Below are 21,006 nucleotides of genomic sequence, written 5' to 3' on the forward strand. Positions count from 1 at the left end.
TGTTTTCATATCTGTAACCTGTTCCTTACCTCTGCTCCCAGCTGCAGTTTGTGCTCGTCTCAGTCCACATCTCCCAGTATTACTTCATGCCCAACTGTGATTACCAGTTCCCAATCTTCATCCATCTCATCTGGATTTATGGTGTTATCTTCTTCATCCTCTTCTCCAACTTCTGGTACCAGTCATACACCAAAGGCAAGCGTCTGCCCAAGGCCATGCCAGAAACCCAGCAGAATGGTTTCCATGAGAACGGTGCCATTGCTAATGGCAAAGCTAAAGCCAACTAGCGGGTGGGCTCAAGGTGACCCGGACCAACCGGCCCCATGTCTGAGCCTGTTAGCCAGACCAAGTGCCTACAGACTGTTGTCTTGCAGTTCCAAGCCACCTTTCCAACTGCCCTGTTATCCCTCGTTGCCTGGCCTTCACCTGTCCTAGGGGAGAAAGGCCGCCTGGGCTGTCGGTGCTGGATCCAGCCCAAGGTCTCCAAAGTGCCTGTGTCTGCCCTGGGCTGGGCTCCTTCCAGAGCTGGACCAAAGCAGAACCCTGCCAGATGGGGCACATCTATCCATTTAGTTCTATGTACTCCATATGATCCAGGTGGGATTTTTTGTTCCTTAATCTCCAAGTTTGTGCTGCCCTTTGTTCACTCCATTCTCTTTGCCCTATTGGTGCCCTGCCATTCATACTTGAAGGTGGGCGGTCCCTTGTTCCTGTGGGGCCCAACTCTCCGAGAATTTTCCCCTGCTCTGTATGCAGGTGGGGTGCTTATAGGCCAAGAGTTTCATTCCTACTACCTTGGTTAGCCTCAGTGTTTATCCCTCCACATAACTTCACAACTTTGGGTTGCTCTGATCCCAGGACCTTAGCAATAACTATGGACTTTGTTCCCTATGGGTTGATGACCACAGACTTTGGCTGCACTGAGGCCCAGGGAGAAAAAAAAGAACTCTGCTGTCCAGCTTGCATGCTGTTGCTCTGTGTGCCTTTTTATTATTATTAAATCTGCTGCATGGAGCAGTATCTTCCTGTATTGTAAACCTTGGGGGAAACCCACAGGGGAAGGTGCCTCCCTCCTGTCTGAGTTTCCCACTTGTATTCACAGAAATAAATGGGCAGAAAGAGACCAGTGGCTCTTGGTTTTGATTTCAAGACTTGGGACCTATGATTAGTTAGGCTTGCATGGGATGAAGAATAAACATTCCCATGTGCCACAAACCTGTTATCTATCAGCCAACTGTTTACTTTCAGTTCCAGTTACTTATATGGCTCTAAAAAACGATGGTCTTAGTTAAATTTAGTTTAAGGGATGGTTGGGAGCAGCTGAAAGAACATGGCAACTACATATGACATGTCCTGTGTATCATGGCATGCATGCCTTGAATGATTTGTTAGAGAATCTAGGATTTGCATATTAATCTTCAGTGATGCCTTGATGCATGCAAGGTAGGGTGTCTTTTCTCAAATGTACTGTCAGATCTTAATGAACAAAACTAGGCTCTTGTTTTTCCTTCCTCTCATTTCTGGCAGGAGAATGTTTCTAGGTGAATCTCCTTTTGTGGAAAATCTTTCAAATCAGCTACCCTTCTGTCATGCACCAACTTCTTTTTGCACCCAAGATCCAGCTACCAAGCCTAAAGAGACCGTTTCTTGGTTCTCTCTTTAACCCTAGTTGGGTGTGGCTAATGGGATTGCTACAACTACTGCACAAAATAAGATTACAATAAAATAAGCATTTATTTGGTGCATTTTTTATTTGTATTGTGTCTGCTACCTAGAATACAAAGAAAGGATTCCCTGAAATGCACAGGCAAGAGGCCACTACAGCTAGAAATGTAAACCAAAAGTGTGCACTATACAACAGTAATTAAACCAAAATATAATCTATGTGTTACCAACACATATACATTCATAGAAAGTAAAACTCTATATTCAGAGAAAGTAAAACTCTTATATTCAGAGTTTGTGAGTCCAATGCCCACCAGAGTTCATGTTCCACATGGAGGACTGTATCAATCTCTAATTGTGAGTCCAAATTTAAACGTCCAAGTAAGTGAATCCTTTTATGACACCCAATGTTTTAAACAAGTCCAAGGTTGGTCACCATCCACGACCGGTTTCGACCGTGTAGTCTTCCTCAGGTGGTGGTTATACAGGTATGGAAAACCTGGAGTAGTCAATTTCGTTATTTGAGTATATAAATTCAATGTGTCATTATAGGTCCACTCCGTCATTGGACGTTTAAATTTGGACTCACAATTAGAGATTGATACAGTCCTCCATGTGGAACATGAACTCTGGTGGGCATTGGACTCACAAACTCTGAATATAAGAGTTTTACTTTCTATGAATGTATATGTGTTGGTAACACATGGATTATGTTTTGGTTTAATTACTGTTGTATAGTGCACACTTTTGGTTTACATTTCTAGCTGTAGTGGCCTCTTGCCTGTGCTACCTAGAATGCCAGCTGTAGCCATGAATATATACTGCTAAATTTGATAATCAATGACATTGAAAAATATGCCTGTTATCAGAATAAATCTGATAGAGGGGTTTCTATCACTCCTGGGAAAAATGAAACACAGCCTAGATCATATGCTTTAAACCACTGTGAAGTTCTGCTGAGAAGACCTGTGCATAATGTTTTTATAGCACATATACGAAAAATTATATTTACAAATATGGCAAGCTTTTAATCCATTTATTTTTGAACTGAAACAAAACTTTTTGTAACCCAAATGTAATCTTTCCACTGCTCAGTTTCTCTAGTTTCTGAGAAACACTACATGAATGTTTTAAAATAGTTTCCCAAGTTCATACACTTGTTTTGAACGAGAACCTTACAGTTAAAGGATGCTCATGGATAGCACTGTGAAGTACTAAAACATTCTTACTAGTTCTCTTGTGCATCTCTGTTCTGTACTTTGTTTAAATCAGAGGTTGGGAATATTAAAATCAGATTGGGAATTTCTCCCCTCCATCAAAAATGGCCATAAGCACACACACCAACCTCCAGCCTCTAGTAGCTTTTTGCCCCAGTTTAAATCCTAAATAGGCTTAAAATTGTCTGGAGAGGCCAATTGTACATCCATGCAGGCCTGAGGGGGCATTATTGGCCTTTAAAAATATATTTTGGGTTAAAAAGAATTGGGAAGTGCAGAATAAACAGTCATCTTCACTCACACCCCAGATAACATTTGGTCAGTCACTCAAGTTGGGGAAAAAACAGCTTTCCACTAGGGTTTTTTTTTTGTTTTGTTTATTGTCCATTCCTACTTGTGGGTCCGAGGCAATAGGCTTAGTTGCCTTATGAACAAGAACTCATGTGCACATTGCTTAGTTTGTTATGTAGGCTTTAATATCCAAAGTGTTTACACTAGCTTAAATCAACATTTTTAGTATAAATAGCTTTACCTTTGCATCCTTTTGTAGTATGTCTCAATTTTATTGTAAACCTGAAATGCGATTGCTGCAAACTCTAAATGTTGGACATTTTTTGGAAAGCTTCTGTTGGGACCAACTGAGATATAAATCCACAGATGAAACTTGTTAAGCTAGGTTCACAAATTGCTCTGCTCAATATAGTCACTATTTCAGGTTAATTTCATATTGGCACACTTGAGAGCCTTTGAAAAGGGAGCCTAAATGCACTAGGGCAAAAATTTGGAGGAGTGGCTCACCTATCCAGTTGTTTATAATTACCCCAGCAATAGCCTAAAAGTTGAGACTCCCAAATTAACTAATGGTACATTGTTAATATTCCTTAACATATTGAACCTATTTTAAGCCTTTATAACTGGGACTATAAATTGAATAGCTTTTTCAAAATAATTGTACTAAAGTTTTTAGCCTCTGGAAAAAGTTTGTGTTAAAAACAGACATCCCCTTTCTATTGGTAAACTCAGAAAAAAAACTATTTTTATAAAACCACTAATTTCTCATGCAGCAGGTTGCAAAAGTCCTTAACTTTGGGGGCACTTGAATTACAGGCAATGTCCTGAGTTGCAAACATCTGAGTTACAAACAATTCATAGTTAAGAACGGAGGTGAGACAACAGGAAATAAAAAAGATCTACCCCTAGGAAGGGAAATTCACTTCTGAAAGAGTTACATTAGCGAAAGGGGGTCTCCACTGAAGTTTTCTCACCAGTCCTCATTTTCTCAGCAAGCCAAATTTTTCAACATCCAATTATCACATGGTTGGAAAGTGAGGTGAAATCATCTGAACACGGGCACAGGCAGCAAAACAAACATCACAGGGGTGTTAACCCTTCCCTATGCTGTTCAAAGCTCTCCCTCCATCCCTCACTCTCACACACATATATTTGGCTGGAGTTACACTTAATACATTGACCTGTTTTAATACTGCTGAACAACTTAGTCAGGAAGTTCTTCCTAATGTTCAGGTGGAATCCCATTTCCTGTAATTTGAACCCATTGCTTCGAGTCCCAAGTTTCTAGGGCAGCAGAAATCGCCTGCACCCTCTTCTGATAACCTTTCACATATTTTACATGACTATCATAGAATCATAGTTGGTCGAGACCTCATGGGCCATCCAGTCTAACCCCCTGTTAAGAAGCAGGAAATTGCATTCAAACCACCCCCGACAGATGGCCATCCAGCCTCTGCTTAAAAGCCTCCAAAGCAGGAGCTTTCTTGTCTTCTCATGTCTCCTCTCAACCTTCTTTTCTGCAGGCTAGATAACACAGCTCTTTAAGATTCTCCTCATAGGGCATGGTCTCAAAACCTTTGATAATTTTAGTTGCCCTCCTCTAGACACCTTCCAATTCTCTTTTGAACTGTGGTGCTCAGAATCGGACACAGTATTCCAGGTGAGGTCTAACCAAAGCAGAATAGAATCCCCATGACTTCACTATACTCCTTTTGATGCAACCCAAAATCCCATTGGCTTTTTTAGCTGCTGCATCATACTGTTGGCTCATATTCGCTTTGTTGTCCACGAAGACTCCCAAGATCTCTATCACATGGACTATTGTTGAGGCAGGCATCACCCATTCTGTGTCTGCATTTCATTTTTTTTCTGCCTAAATGTAGCATTTTACATTTGTCCTTGTCCATCTTGTCTCGTCTGCCATCAACTGGAAGCCCCTCCCCCCAGTAACGTGCTATGCTAATTTATATATATATATATATATATATATATATATATATATATATATATATACACACACACACACACACACACACACACACACACACACACACACACACAATATAATTTACAATATATAATATATTGTATATACATATAATAGTGATATTATTTTGTGATATGATATACTAATAATACAATATATTAATTATATATTACATGTAATATTACTAATAATATGACAGTATATTGATATAGTACAATATAGTAATTTAATGCCAGTATTCTGCTATGCTAATAATACAATACGTTGTATGTACATTTAATTTGTAAGCCACTCTGAGTTCCCTTTCGGGGTTAGAAGGGCGGGATATAAATGTAAATAAATAAATACATTTATTTTGTTACTTTTGGCCCAGCTCTCTAATCTGTTAAGGTCATTTTGAATTCTGATCCTGTCCTCTGGAGTATTAGCTGTGCCTCCTAATTTTGTGTAATCTGAAAACTTTGTAAGCACACGCTCTAAACCTTCATTTAAGTAATTAAAAAAGTTATTGAACAGTACTGGGCCCAGCACTGAACCCTGCTGCACTCCACTCGTCACTTCATTCTAGGATGAAGTGGAACCATTGATGAGCACCCTTTAGGTTCAGTCACTTAACCAATTACAGAACCACCTAATAGTAGCATTGCCTAGCCCACATTTGACAAGTTTGTTTGCATGAAGGTCATGGGGACCTTGTTGAAGGCCTTACTGAAATCAAGATATGCTACATCCACAGCATTCCCTGCATGTACCAAGCTTGTAACTCTATTGAAAAAGAGGTAAGATTAGTTTGGCGTGATTTGCGTTTCAGAAATCCATGTTGTCTTTTAGAATCACAGCATCCCTTTCTAAGTGATTGCAGATTGCCTCCTTAATGATCTGCTCCAGAATCTTTCCTGGTATTGAGGTCAGGCTGACTGGACGGTAATTGTTTGGGTTCTCTTTTTTTCCTTTCTTGAAGATAGGGACATTTGCCTTCTCCGGTCTGCTGAGACTTCGCCTGTTCTCCAAGAATTCTCAAAGGTTATTCCAAGTGGAACTTCTGCTAGTTCTTTCAATACTCTTGGATATAGTTCATCTGGCCCTGAAGACTTGAATTCATTTAGAGTAGCCAGGTGTTCCTGGACTACTTGCATTTCCCCTATTACTTCATCCACTCTGTATTGTTCAGGTTGAACATCAGTCTCCTTTTGGGACAAGACTTGAGGCAAAGAAGTTGTTGGCTTTTTCCTATCCCATTAGCATTTCACCATCCTCTCTACACAGAGGCCCTGCCGTTTCTATTGACTGGCAATACTTGGTTTAAAAGGGCTCTTTATAAGACAGTTTCCTATGTTCTAAGCTGAACTGCACTATTAGGTTTCAAGCCAGCATAGGACTGGTTGCATCTTGCTATTTTTCAAGAGCAATAATTAAGGTCATAGTTGCATAATCTACATTAGAACCGTGAGAGGCTAGAGGACCATGTCAGCATCCCAAGAAACCATAGTGGGCACTATTACCATTGTACCCTCTTCTGCAATAAGGCAACTTATCCCCAAATGCGCCTTATATGGGCATTTTTATCGTGTTCTGGGCCCTTCCTGTAGGGCCCAGGAGAGATTTCTGTTCACTTCCTGTCGTTAAAAAAAATGTAATTTCCTGCTTTACAAAAGGTTTTTTGTGAGAGTAGGGCTCACCCAAATGCAATAGAAATGCCACCCTCCACCCCCAATCCAAATCCATTTAGGGCAAAAAATATTACATTCTAGAGGGTTTCCAGATATGATGGGAAAACCCTTAGAGACACTGATTTCCCTTTGACAACTATAAAAAAGCCAGAAAAATTAAATTCAGTAAAATTGTGAAGCGAATAGGCAGATGCTGTAAACATTTCCGTACCAATAAACCAACATTTCCCATATGTATTTTTAACTTAGCACAGTACATGAGGGCAGTAGATTAGACCTGTAATCTACCAAGCAAAGCAGACTTAATTAATTCTCTTCAAACACTAAATAATCTTTTAAGTTGTAAAAGGCAGAGGAGCCAGAATAAGCTCAAAACTAGAGCAGCCAAAATAAATGTAACACGTTAGACCTTATTGCTGTGTTACTGTTCTGTAACTAGAAGGATTCAAATATACATGCATGTTGCGATCACCATCACACTGGAAAAGACAATAGCTCAAGTTGCCTCCATACTTTTCTTCTCACTACGAATACAGTACATCAATTCTCTATTGCCTGGTACTGCTCTCCTAAAGTTTAGTTTAAAGGAATTTGACACATGGTATACACATGATATACAAGAATCTGAAAACCAGACAAATTTAGTCCTAGTGCTTAAGTAGTACCTATCTTTGTACAGCAGTCACTGGATCAACTATCTCTGCCCCATTATGCTTATTTAAAATGCTAGCAGAAATAATCCTGATGTAAAAAAGCCCTAGAAAACATTTTACCGAGTTGAAAAATATAGTACTATTCCGCCAGACTTTAGGTTTGACATGGACAGCACTGAAGCTAAATTCATGATTAACACTTGTCTTAACTTTCCATCAACAGTTAGTGGTTTATTTCTGTTTTATAACAATTGCTTACAACCCACATCCTTGCATCATACATTAAACAGAATTTCTCATATCACCTTGTGGTTCATACTCTAGTCCAGACACCTACACCATTTCTGGAAGAAAAGTGGAAAATTTATTAATAGATTAAAATTCTGTACAAAAGCAATAGCTTGTAAGAGGGTTGAACGGGACTCAGCGAATGCCTTGGTGGATAATGCTGCTCTTGGTATTGCTGTCTTTCTCCTTTTTCTTTGTTGGGTCAAGCTCAAAGCAGCGCCAAAGCCTCAGAGTTTCATCTGCTGCAGCAGACGCTACTGTGGACCCATCTGGACTCATAGTCAGGCTTAGTACTCTGGCAGTGTGACCTAGCAAAAATAATTTAAAAAATCAAGATACCTTAATAATGCACATACTTCTCTACTGATTTCTTGCAGTGTTGAAGCACTAATAAATGCATTATATCTAGGACCTCATTTTCCAGAAATGAGGAAATAAACACTCTGATACAAACATTTTCCTTGCATCAGGAAAGCAGGAATGAAACTAGGTATAAAGCTGATAAAACAGCAAACAAATGTACAACCCAAAATGTAGCTAGGTAAACAGTATTAAAAAACCGACATAAGATCCTAACTTTGTTTTTGTCATTTCCCATTTATGGCAATCCCATCACATGAATTTCTTAGCAAGATTTTTTGAGTGGGGGTTTGCCTTCGCCTTCCTTTTAATAATAAAGTGGGGCTTCCATGGCTGAGTGGAAATTCAAATGCTGCTCCCCCAGTCAGACCAAAACACAAACTGTATGTCAATCTGGCTAAAAAAAATTCCATATATTCGAGCAGACCAATAGATGATAAATCTAAAATAGCAGTCATCAATTATTACAGTTGAAGCAGTTGTACACAAGCCAAACTCCTTTCAACAGCACGTTGATCAATTAATTGCAAATGATAAGCATCTTGATAACATCAGTAGTATTTCCCTTGAGGACAGAATCTTTTCAGATCTGTGAATGCTTTGGGATGTAGTTAGGCAAGTTAAAAGCTTTAAAATGTATGTTTGAGATCTTTACTTCTTTATGGGAGAGGCCTGGTCAACACCTTTTTCTTCTATCTACAAAGGAGTGGCTTATTTTTATTCTAGGCCTTTATGTTAGCAACAACAAACTCTGTCTTGTAAGCCACATCTTTACCTGTAGTAATTTATACCAAGCTGTTTCAGACTTCCAGAACGTTTCTATACTGGTAGTTCTGGCTTACACAAAGTATCTGTAACAGCAGCAATGTATACAATGTTGTTTTATACTTAATATGTATTTTTGAAAACATTGGACGGACAGACTTTGGATAAGAGGTCTAAAGCAGGGCTTCTTAAACATTTTCTACTGGCAAACTCAGACATTTTACACAACCCCGGATATAAAAGTTATATAAAAATAGGTATACAAATTAAACATTTACTGATATAAATCATAAATTCATTTTAAAATTCTTTGCTATATGTATAATTTTGCCATTCATTAAAAGATTATTAAAGATTAAAGCAAATTTGCATATTAATGAGATGAATATGCTTGTTTATTTTTACATTAAAATAAATATTGACTGAATATTTAATACTGCAGACAGAGTATCTTCAGGGTTTTTTTTACGCCATGTTGGCATGCTTGGTTTACAGCTGCAAGTGGTAGAAAATACTCCGTTGACTACTTTTTCCTTCTGAATTCATGTGAATACCTAAAACAGCCACACTATTTTTATACCTACACAACTTACCTTTTAGCTCAATAACCTTGGACATAGATGGGTATTTCCAGACTACAAGTTGATTCTGGGCAAAGCCATGAGCAGACACAAGTTCCTTGTAGTTTGTAGACCAGAGTACTGCACACACCTGGAAGGGCAAGAAAAAGCCAGTTGATACGACAGCAGCTATTCAGACAGCAATTGTGTCAATATAAGTGACATCTCAAGAGAGTATGTTGGAGTATTCACAGCTTTCTATTTTGTCTTACTTGGGACTGAGCATCTACTTCATTGAGGCAGGTACCAGAGCAGATATTCCATATCCTAATGTGCCGGTCACTTGTTCCTCCTCCTGTTGCTAGCACATTGCTCTGCCATGGACTCCAAGCCACAGCCTAAAGGAGAGAGATATAAAAAAATATATTATAAACATGTCAACTTTCCCTGTTGCCATCAGTGCAAATGCTGCCTACATGCACAACAACCTGCTCACCTTGACAGCTCCTTGATGCTGTGTGAAGGTCTGTACAGGATGTAGAGAGGCACTGTCCCCTTGAGTGGCTGGCCAGATGTTTACTAAGTTGTCGTTCCCCCCACTGGCTAAGTAGCGGCCGTCAGGTGCCCACTTTAGCCCACATACTTCTTGCGTATGGCCAGCCAGCGTTGCCACATGATGCTGTGCCACACGAACATCATGGTGATGGATATGACCAGTTCTTGACCCACTGTGAAATGGTAGAGTAAAATGTCATAGTAAGCAAAGTACATCAAGAGATAGAGAACACCCGGTGCCAATCTCCCTTTATCAGGAAATTAGAGAAGCTGTCTTTCTCTCCACTCCCAGTAATCATTGAAGGTACTTCACAAAAGATTATTTGTGCATACCTGGACAAAATATAGTTGTTCCAACTCAGAGAGCTCACACGGGATGAGTGACTGACCATGTTTCGCAGACGCTTGTTGTGCTGGATGTCCCATAACTAGAACCAATATCACAAGCAGTTAGTACTCTTAATCTTGCTTTACATATTGTGTTTTGAGTCAAGAACACAGTAAGATTATCCCGATCGCCCCTAGTATACTTACACAGTGAACATATGAGAACCTGAAAAACTCAGCTATGGTCATCAAGGGAACTAGTTATACAGGTTGAGTATCCCTTATCCAAAGATCTTGGGGACAGAAGTGTTTCAGATTTTTTTTTGAATATTGGCATGTACATAATGAGATATTTTGAATATCATGTCTTCTGCCATTTGTTAATGGGCAAGCAGGAATATTGCAGCCACCACCTTGAAGATGAAAGCAGACTGCTGGTTGCAAAAAGTTAAAAAGGGGGTGAGATACCAGATTTCTGGTTTAGGGGTGCTCAAACTCTTGATTCCAACCGAAATTTTACTAGCCATCATTCCTAAAACTGGTCAGAAGAAGGAAAAGACCTGGGAACATTAACTATGCTCACTTTACTCCTGCTCCATTTAACTGCCAATTGATTAGGACCCTAATATATAAACCACTCTATATATATATATATATATATATATATATATATATATATATATATATATATATATATATATATTGTGGTTTATATATTAGGGTCCTAATCAATTGGCAGTTAAATGGAGCAGGAGTAAAGTGAGCATAGTTAATGTTCCCAGGTCTTTTCCTTCTTCTGACCAGTTTTAGGAATGATGGCTAGTAAAATTTCGGTTGGAATCCCAAATTTTATATTGGGATAAATCCCAGAAAGACTCATTTCTCTCACCTGGACCTCTGCGTTACTTGTGCCAATTGCAAGGTAGTTTCCCTCTTTGATCCATGACACAGAGGAGATGTAGTCATCTGGGTGCTCCAATTGCAATAGCTGGATTATTTCTCGGGAATCATAATGCCATAGATAGAGGGTTTTATCCAAAGCCACCGCAAGGAAGTTGAGGGAGCTCCAGTCAATGAGGTTAAGATCTAAACAAGAGACACAGCACACTAGTGTCAGTACCTTTTCCTTCCTTTTCTCACCCTCACTGCACAAATCAATATCAAAAACAAATACAGGCAGTTTCCAAGTTACAAACATCAGATTTGCAAACTACTCATATTTAAGAACAGGGGTGAGGCAATAGGAAGTGAGCAAAATCTACCCCTTGGAAGGGAAATTCACTCCTGGAAGAGTTATCATGGGGAAAAGGGGTCTCCACTGAAGCTCTCTCACCAATCCTTGTTTCCACAAGCCAAAATGTTCAAAATCCTATTATCACAGGGGTAGAAAATGAGGTGAAATCTTCTGAACAAGGACCCAGACAGCAAAACAAACACAAGGGTATTAACCCTTCCCTATGATATTCAACTCATGTATATATATATGTATATGTGTGTTTTTAGACTTCAGCTAGAATATGAATATATATATATATACACACACACACAGTAGAGTCTCACTTATCCAAGCCTCGTTTATCCAAGCCTCTGGATTATCCAAGCCATTTTTGTAGTCAATGTTTTCAATATATCATGATATTATGGTGCTAAATTCATAAATACAGTAATTATAACATTACTGCATATTGAGCTACTTTTTCTATCAAATTTGTTGTATAACATGATGTTTTGGTGCTTAATTTGTAAAATCATAACCTAATTTGATGTTTAATAGGCTTTTCCTTAATCCCTCCTTATTATCCAAGATATTCGCTTATCCAACATTCTGCCGGCCCGTTTAGCTTGGATAAGTGAGACTCTACTGAGTGTATGTGTGTATGTATGTATATATATACACACACACACACACACACACACACACACACTAGCTGTGCCCAGCCACGCGTTGCTGTGTCGAAGTATGGTGGTATGGGAAATAAAGTGTTGAGGAATTGGTGGTAGTTAAGGTAAAGGGTAAACGTTTTCCCCTGACATTAAGTCCATTATAAATGGGTTATATAGCTGTGTGGTAGGGCCTTGAGTCTACACTGCCATATAATCCAGTTCAAATCAGATAATCTGTATTTTATAGGCAGTGTGGAAGAGGCCTAAGTGAGGCCTAACTCTGACTGTCCCCTGGGCTGAGTGGGTTGCTAGGAGACCAAGTGGGCGGAGCTTAGCCTTCTAACTGGCAGCAATTGGATAAAAACAATTATTCCCCTCCCTCCAATTAGGACTTTATTTTTCTTTTCTTTTTGTTGTATGAACGTAGAGGCATGGATGAGGGGTTGTGCTGGCAAATTTAGTGTTTCTGGGATGTGTAGTTTTGTTGTTTTGTCCTAGGCCGAAATTTCATTACCCTTTTATATATATAGATATTACACTTTTAGAATGTACTTGTTTTGACTTACATACAAATTCACCTTAAGAGCAAACCTATAGGACCTATCTTGTTCGTAACTTGGGGACTTCTTGTACAGTAAACTAAATCCAGCAGGCCCTATGCAACACATAGCCATAATGCAGTTTGAAGGCCCAGCTCTTCCCAAACTTATAGTGATTCTAACCCTTTTAGAGAAGACAGGCATATCTACTTTTATGGAAATGTATACACCCAAGATGGTGTATACACCAGCCATGCTCATGGCTGCTTACTGGGGTTGAGCGATGGATGAAAAAATGTTTCAAAACTCATTACAAAATTAGGGGGCACTGGCATTTCATTTTTAAAGTGTTTCTAAAATATAGTTAGTGAAAATTGTGTTACTGTAAGGAGAGTAACAAAATTTTATTACTTTTTTGTTATTGTAATTGCGCAAGTGGGGAAGTTTCAGGGGCTCCTCTCTCCCTCATTTTTACAGCTATTGGGATGAAACTTGCTACAATAGTAGAACACATTTACCACTGTTAGCCCATCAAGTTTCAGAACATTTCACTTATCCACAGATTTTGGGGAATTTTCAAAGTTTTTATAAACAATTAAAAAAAAACTACAATAGCTATCATCTCCTTGAAGTTTCTATACAATGACACAAAATAACAGAGGATCATTCCCCCCAACTTTCAGAAATATACATCGAGTGATTTTAGGATTTTAAAAATGTTTTGACAAAAATGTTTTTTTAAAGCCACACCATCTATCTCATTGAATGTTTCTCATATTAACCATTAGAACTTCAATTCAGGGATTACCTCCCAGCCTAGTACAGATTTACTTATTAGAACTATCAGTCAGCCCTGCTCTTTGCAGATTCAAGAATGTATTGGAATTTATTGGGCTTTCCGATGCTGAGCAGAATTCTGGGAAATGTAGTTTAGGACAGGGTCTTTTGAATTCCCTGGTATAAGGCTCCTTGACTTCCCAAACTACATTTCCAAGAATTCTGTACTTTCTCAGTCTCTTTCTCCGCTAACTCTGCTTTCTAACTGCTGCTTCTCCTAATGGTGAAAGGTCATTAATTTAAAGAGGAATTGCAGCCTTTTTGTTTTGCTTACTTGTGCTGAAAATGAAACATGTCAGATATTCTGGCGTAAATACAAATTTAATCCGACTTACAACAACTAACAAAAATTTTGCACAGCCCTGCTGCTTACAGTAGTCGTTGCGAATATCTGGGGCATCCAGAATCCGGTCTGACATGGATGATATGTATCTCGTGTTCTTCCGAGTGGAGCCTGGTGTATTCTTCTGGCTATAAAGCACTTTGAGATTGTTCTGATATCCTGGGGAAGAAGATTGTTACAAGTATTAACCCAGACCAAACTTCAGAGCATCATTGTCTTTCTTCTTTTCCATTGTGGTTTCAATTCAGCTCATCTACCTCAGCTATTTAAATAACCCACATAAGGGCTTTGGTAAATCCCAAACAATCAATGGCAAGTGCTTCTGTTGCAGGCACTTCTAAGTCAGATCAAGAAAAAGTTCTTCCCTCGAAGATTATGCATTTAAATGCAGATATGGACAATACATATCTCAGCGAATCTGCAACTCTGTTTCACCAAAGCATAACCAAAAGTGCACTACAAGGATGTCAACTCTAATTTGAGGACCAGCGAAGAACAGAACAAATTACTGAGTTTCCCCAGCACAGATCATATAATACAGGAAGGACACTTCTCCAAATGTCCTGGCTGATACGCTAAATAGAAACCTTTTTGTTTTATTGGTTACCTGAGAAGCTTGTAAATGGCAGTTACTTATAAATTGAAGGTACCGTATTTCATCATGTAATAGACACACACACACACACACACACCCTCTTTAAAAAGGGGGAGTGTAACTATTATGTGAGGAAATCTGCCTTTGATTCTCTTGTTTCTGAGGAGTTTTTAAATAATAAAATGCCTTACCTCTAAAGGATGGGGGCGGGAGAGAGAGAATGATCCAACCTCAAACAAACATCTCAGTTTCTATTTGTTTTTTTAAAACTGCAGAGCCATTTGGGACTGATTTTCCTTTCTTTCTCTGAGGCAAAGTAGTTTGAAAAACCTGAAATTGAGGTTTATGGAACTAATATCTTTCCTACTTAGCCTTTTCTCCAAGGAACTCCATTCCAGGTTTCTCTCAGAAGGAAAGAAGAGTGGAGCTTCAGAGACTTCCATTTTGTAGCTTTTAAATTGCCTTGCCTTCAGAGAAAGAATTATGGCAGGGAAAAGCAGCCCCAAATGGGGGGGTGACTATTATGCAGGGAAATATGGTATTTGCCAATCACTACAGTGGCAAGAAATCAAATATTTCCTTACTAAACATGCAAGTCAAGCTGTCACTTCTCTGGATGAATTCCAAATTGGAAGAGATAAGAGAAATGTCTGAAAGGAGCAGCTCCCTTTACTTTTCCTCAACTAAACAAAGAGTAGGCTATTGGAACTGACTCCAACTGTTGAAACATTTCAACACCTTATTATGCATTTAAAGGTGATAGCTGTCATAAATCAAATTGGAGACTATAGCTAAGAAATCAAAAGAAGACAAAGACTTGAAAGACAACTGTGGAGGAATTAGTTTTTCAAGTGTAAAATATATTATTTTACACTGATCTCCATAGTAACGGATTGACCTGTTGCTTATCTCGCTTATTATACCCTATTCCTTTAGCAGGCCATAGTGTATGCCTTCGCCAGCACTTTAACGGGACAATAGTTCTGGGACCTACCTCACCTTGATTGAATCTGACACTAATTGCACTTTTCTGGCCCAGTTCTTTTTTAGAGCTGACCCAGGATTTTATCCTAGTATATTTATTGTATCTTGACCTATGACTTGTTTTATTGTTGATTGTTTTATTGTTATGTTTTTATATTGTTTGTGACCTGGGCTTGGCCCATGTAAGCCGCCCCAAGTCCCTTTGGGGAGATGGGGTGGGGTATAAAAATAAAATTATTATTATATTATTATCAACATCAGAATGATACATATAGTATTTTCAGCTCAAGGCACGGTTTCAAAAGCTGGACAGTGACAACAGGAAAATCAATTCATTTTTCGATCATGGTACAGTAGAGTCTCACTTATCCAACACTCGCTTATCCAACGTTCTGGATTATCCAACACATTTTTGTAGTCAATGTTTTCAATACATTGTGATATTTTGGTGCTAAATTCATAAATACAGTAATTACTACATAGCATTACTGTGTTTTGAACTACTTTTTCTGTCAACATGATGCTTTGGTGCTTAATTTGTAAAATCATAACCTAATTTGATGTTTAATAGGCTTTTCCTTAATCTCTCCTTATTATCCAACATATTCGCTTATCCAATGTTCTGCCAGCCCGTTTACGTTGGATAAGCGAGACTTTACTGTACTGAAGGAAAGTTCTGCAAATGCCATGAAGTACAAAACACACACATCTTGCATCCTATAACAAATCAAGCCTTAACTCACAATATAATAAAATCACTAAACTGAGGCAACTGTGCCATGAGCACATGATGTTCTGACATAACTCACTGGAAAGTGTGTTAAGTGGAAAGCATTAGAAAAAGACAAATTGCATGGCAAGTGGATTGACTCAGTCAAGGAAGCGCTGATTCTGCAAGACCTAAGCAGGCCATTGATGACAGACTAATTGAGATCTTTCATTCACAGAAATGGCTTAAGTTGGAGTTGACTTAATAGCAAAGAACAATAATAATAATAGTAATTTTTTCTTCCTCCTGCCCATTCTTCATCTTATATGTATCCTGTCCAGGCCCGGCCCAACACAGCACGATGGCCACGCCCCCGCGTTGGGCGCCACCTTCCCAGGGGCGCTATTGAGCCCCTGGGAGGTGGGGCCACACCTGGCGGAGGCGGGGCCGTGTGACGCGGAGGCGAGGCCAAGTCTGGCCCCGCCTCCCATGGGGCGCGCAATGGCGCAGCCTGGCCGCCCAGCCTGGCCGCACCCCGCGGGAGGCGGGACCGGCCTCGCCTCCCACGGCGCGCCCCCGCTGCAGCGGGAGTCCTTTCAGGCTGCGGCCTGGAAGAACTCCTGCCGCAGCTTGGCTGCGCCAGGGTGCGCCCCGCGGGAGGCGGGGCCACGTCTGGCCCCGCCTCCCGCGCCGCGCATCCATGCCCCGCCTCTTACGCCGCCCGCGCTGCGGGAGGCGTGGCCGCCCGGCGTGGGAGGCGGGGCCAGTCCTTGCCACGCCTCCTGCGGCGCAGGGGAGGGGGCGCAAAAAATATTTGCATACCCCTTTAAATTTCCTCGGGCCGGTCCTGATCCTGTCTTAAGTTTAAAGTACCAGCCTGAAGCATGACTGTTGTCACTCTTGTCTTTGCAAAATGTTCTAGGAACTATTTTGGCAAAACAGAAATATCTAGCACAAACCTTATGTTCCAACTTGCCTAGTGTTGAATTTACCCAATGCAGACCTACCTTCAGGGGCATTCTGGGGCTTTCCACTAAGACGCAGGACTTTTGCCTCTTCTACATCAAAGCCATTAAGATTCATTGCCCAGGCCTTTTGATGCTCCTTGAGGAACAGAAAGCACTTTGTAAGAAAACAGTGGCAACATATTCTATAGGACACAGCTCCAGAGATGTGAGCCCGTACTCCCCTAAATCAGACATCAATTCCAAGTTGGGAAGATCTACATGTTCACCTCAGCTATACAAACCAGTGTACCATACTGGTTGCAGTGCTAGTGTTGTAAGAACATAATACTCAAGCCTTTGGTGTTAAGCCTTCAAACCATTTGACTTGATAGCTCATACATTTCTGTCACCAGTTTTCAGAAATAAGCCTTTACATACTCTCTTTCCATCTGTTAGGTTACTATCAAGTAGCTTGCTTGCCAGTCAGGCTAAAACCTATGGTTGACTTTGTGCCACTTTTTTTGTAAAGTCAATGCTAGGAGGAACTGTCCTTAGACAGAAGAGCATTCTGTGTAAAAATGCAGCACGCTCACCTTCTTGGTAGGCGTCTCATCAGAGGAGTCTTCTTTGGTTAAGAGGAAGTTGGCCACATCCATTTGCATAGCGCTGCGATTAGGTATATATCTGTCCCCTCCAGTTTTGCTTGGAGTGTTCTGTCCTTTTGAACTCGATTTGCCTATAAGACAAACATGGTGCAATCCACTGAATCTCATAAGTCTAGATTTTTTATAATAGAAATTAGATTTAAAGTAAAGGCTGGATGTTTGGCGTTCACTGGGGTTTGGGTCCAGGACCCCCATGGATAATAAAATCAGTGGATGCTCACATATCATTATAAACAATGGCATCCCTTATATATAAAATGGCAAAATTAAGGGGTTTTTTTTTTTTGGGGGGGGGGGGGGGTGGTTGTATTTTCAAGCCATGGATGGATGTATTCCTGAACACATCAGTGAACATTCCATAGACCCACCAAGTGATGAGGCAGCCTTGTCATTCATTCCCCAAATCTAACACAAACCAGTGTAACAGGAGAAAAGACCACAGAATAAGGCACTGGTGCATGCCACTTTGCAGTTACATCCCAGAGCCGCAGCCTCCCTACTGAGTCTTTTCACACAGTTGCTGAGGGTGCTTACCGGGTGTTTTGGAGGGGGTCTTGCTGGTGCTACGAGGCCTGTTAGCAGGCTTCATGGGCGAAGGAGCAGTAACGTCTGGAACAGATCCCATGCTGGTGGCAGCAGCCTCCTTGGCTTTGCGCTGCCATCGGGCAGGAGGTGCATTGGGTATGGGGGCGTCCAGCTTCAAGAGCCCATGCAAGTCGCTTTCAAATAAGAATTGTGCCATTTGGGTTGAAGTGCTGCAAATTCACAAGAAGAAGGGGAAATGGTTAAAGTGAGAGACATCAATAACTTTTGCCTGTTATAATGTGCACCCCCAAGTAGTCATCATGTTGGTTATGACCTATAAAACCCTACATGGCTTGGCTTTATGCTATTTGGCAGATTGTATCTCCTGATACAAACCAGTCCAGGCCTTGAGATCCCCAGGAGAGGCCCTCCTCTCATTGCCATCGCAAGCACCATTGAAGGAGAGGCAAGAAGAGAGCCTTCTCAGTGGCTGCCCTTCAACTCTGGAACTCCCTGCCAGGGAAGTCAGAATGGCTCCCTCCCTGCCATCCTACCAGCAGCAGGCCAAGACCTTTCTTTTAAAGGTTTTTAAGACTGAGATAGAGGGTGCAGTGTGGTATTTTAATAGTTTTTAATGATTTTAACTATTTTAATAGCTTGATGTTTAATTCTATTTTAGTATTTATATTTATTTTAAAGCATACATTGTATGGTCAAAGGCTTTCATGGCCGGAATCACTGGGTTGCTGTGAGTTTTCCTGGCTATATAAATGTTGCAATTGGCCACCTTGATTAGTATTGAATAGCCTTGGAGCCACAAAGCCTAGTTACTTCCTGTCTGGGGGAATCCTTTGTTGAGAGGTGTTTCCTGGCCCTGAATGTTTCTTGCCTGGAATTTCCTTTTTTCTGAGTGTTGTTCTTTATTTACTGTCCTGATTTTAGAGTTTTTAATACTGGTAGCCAGATTTTGTTCATTTTAATGGTTTCTTCCTTTCTGTTGAAATTGTCCACATGCTTGTGGATTTCAGTGGCTTCTCTGTGTAGTCTGACATGGTGGTTGTTAGTGTGGTCCAGCATTTCTGTGTTCTCCAATAATATGCTGTGTCCAGATTGGTTCATCAAGTGCTCTTCTATGGCTGACTTCTCTGGTTGAGTTAGTCTGCAGTGACTTTCATGTTCCTTAATATATGTCTGGACACCACTGCATTTGGTGGTCCCTATGTAGACTCGTCCACAGCTGTATGGCATACGGTAGAATTCTGCAGAGGTGAGAGGATCCCTCTTGTCCTTTGTTGAACATAGCATTTGTTGGATTTTCTTAGTGGGTCTGTAGATCGTTTGTAGGTTGTGTTTCTTCATTAGCTTCTCTATGCGGTCAGTGGTTTCCTTGATGTATAGTAAGAACACTTTTTCTTCAGGTAGGAAGCAACCAGACTTTGAAGCTGCAAGGCCATTCAATGCTAATCAAGGTGGCCAGTTGCAACATTCACACCTGCCTCAAACAGACAAGAGTTCTTTCTCCCACCTTGAACATTCCACAAATATATAAACCCCACTTGCCTAGTTTCCAACAGACCTCACCACCTCTGAGGATGCCTGTCATAGATGTGGGTGAAACATCAGGAGAGACTGCTTCTGGAACATGGCCATACAGCCTGGAAAACTCACAGCAACCCAGTATTTTAATAGTTTTTAATGGTTTAAATTATTTTAATAGCTTGGTGTTTAATTCTATTTTAGTATTTATATTTATTTTAAAGTGTACATTGTATTGTTTTTAGCACTGCTAGCTGCTTTGAGTCTCTTTTAAGATAAAATAAATATAATTACGATTACTATCATGATTTTATTGAGTCAGCAATTCAGATTAGATGGGTTCTGATATGACTGAAAGGCCTGTATGAACACTTGGCGTGCACTTCCACTGACTACAGTTTGACGCCACTTTTCACTACCCTGACTTAATGCTATGGGAATCTTGGTTAGTTGGAAGTTGTACAAGGCCTTGAACCTTCTCTGCTAGAGTGCTGGTGCCTGGCCAAACTACAGCTTCCATGATTCCATAGCACTGAGCTGTGGCAGTTAAAGTGGTTTCAAACTGTATTAATTCCACATTGTAGAGACACACAGAAATGCTAGTTTACAATCCTCCTGCGTCTCCAACGCACCTGAGGGCCAAACAGTTAAGACAGAAGCTCTGCACTGGAACAAGATATACTGAGCAAACACAAGGAAGAACTTTCTTTCTCCTTCACAGCTGTCCCCACTTCCCTGCCTGCCTCTACCCTGCTTGTATTAATTGTCCTGCTATTGGTTTTAGAAGCCATGCTTTGCCTGGCATATCCTTCCCCCGCTGGTTGCTTGACCCCAGCTCCCCTGCCCTAATAATTTGGGAGGAAAATAAAAAACCCCGAAGGTAGGGAAAAGAATAATAATACCGCTTAATAAAACGCAACAACTCCGAAGCCCTTCAGCCACAGCAGTTGCGGAGAACCTCGTTATCCAACGCTCAATCCCGTTCTGGCTGCAACTCTTCCGGCCTCTCCTCTCATTCAGGGTTTAAACTTGCCACTCTGGTCCGCGATTGGTCCTTTCGAATATAACGTCCGCTGTGTCTCCGGGCGACCCTCGCACCCTCTC

The 21,006-nt window shown here is 40.5% G+C and overlaps 2 protein-coding genes across 5 annotated transcripts in view; one reads left to right on the forward strand and one right to left on the reverse strand.

Moving 5' to 3' along the window:
• The window catches only part of elovl1 (ELOVL fatty acid elongase 1), a 29,443-nt gene extending 28,320 nt beyond the window's left edge, over positions 1–1,123 (forward strand). For all 4 annotated transcript variants that reach the window (XM_008109472.3, XM_008109471.3, XM_008109470.3 and 1 more), the window contains exon 8: positions 42–1,123. In XM_008109472.3, the coding sequence (XP_008107679.1) occupies positions 42–287 (246 nt within the window). In that variant the 3' untranslated portion in view covers positions 288–1,123. The remainder of the gene's footprint in view (positions 1–41) is intronic.
• Positions 1,124–7,693: 6,570 nt separating this feature from the next.
• On the reverse strand, positions 7,694–20,955 carry cdc20 (cell division cycle 20). The gene is made up of 11 exons (XM_003220197.4): positions 20,805–20,955; positions 18,376–18,596; positions 17,770–17,912; positions 17,237–17,333; positions 13,972–14,100; positions 11,228–11,424; positions 10,345–10,439; positions 9,953–10,184; positions 9,729–9,854; positions 9,490–9,607; positions 7,694–8,079 (listed from the first exon to the last, which is right to left on the reverse strand). The coding sequence occupies exons 2-11, from the start codon at positions 18,581–18,583 to the stop codon at positions 7,907–7,909; spliced, it is 1,518 nt and encodes a 505-aa protein (XP_003220245.1). The 5' UTR covers positions 18,584–18,596; positions 20,805–20,955; the 3' UTR covers positions 7,694–7,906.
• Between the last annotated feature and the right edge of the window lie 51 nt (positions 20,956–21,006).

The sequence above is a fragment of the Anolis carolinensis genome, chromosome 4, assembly GCF_035594765.1.
Source record: "Anolis carolinensis isolate JA03-04 chromosome 4, rAnoCar3.1.pri, whole genome shotgun sequence".
NCBI classification, from domain to species: Eukaryota; Metazoa; Chordata; class Lepidosauria; order Squamata; family Dactyloidae; genus Anolis; species Anolis carolinensis.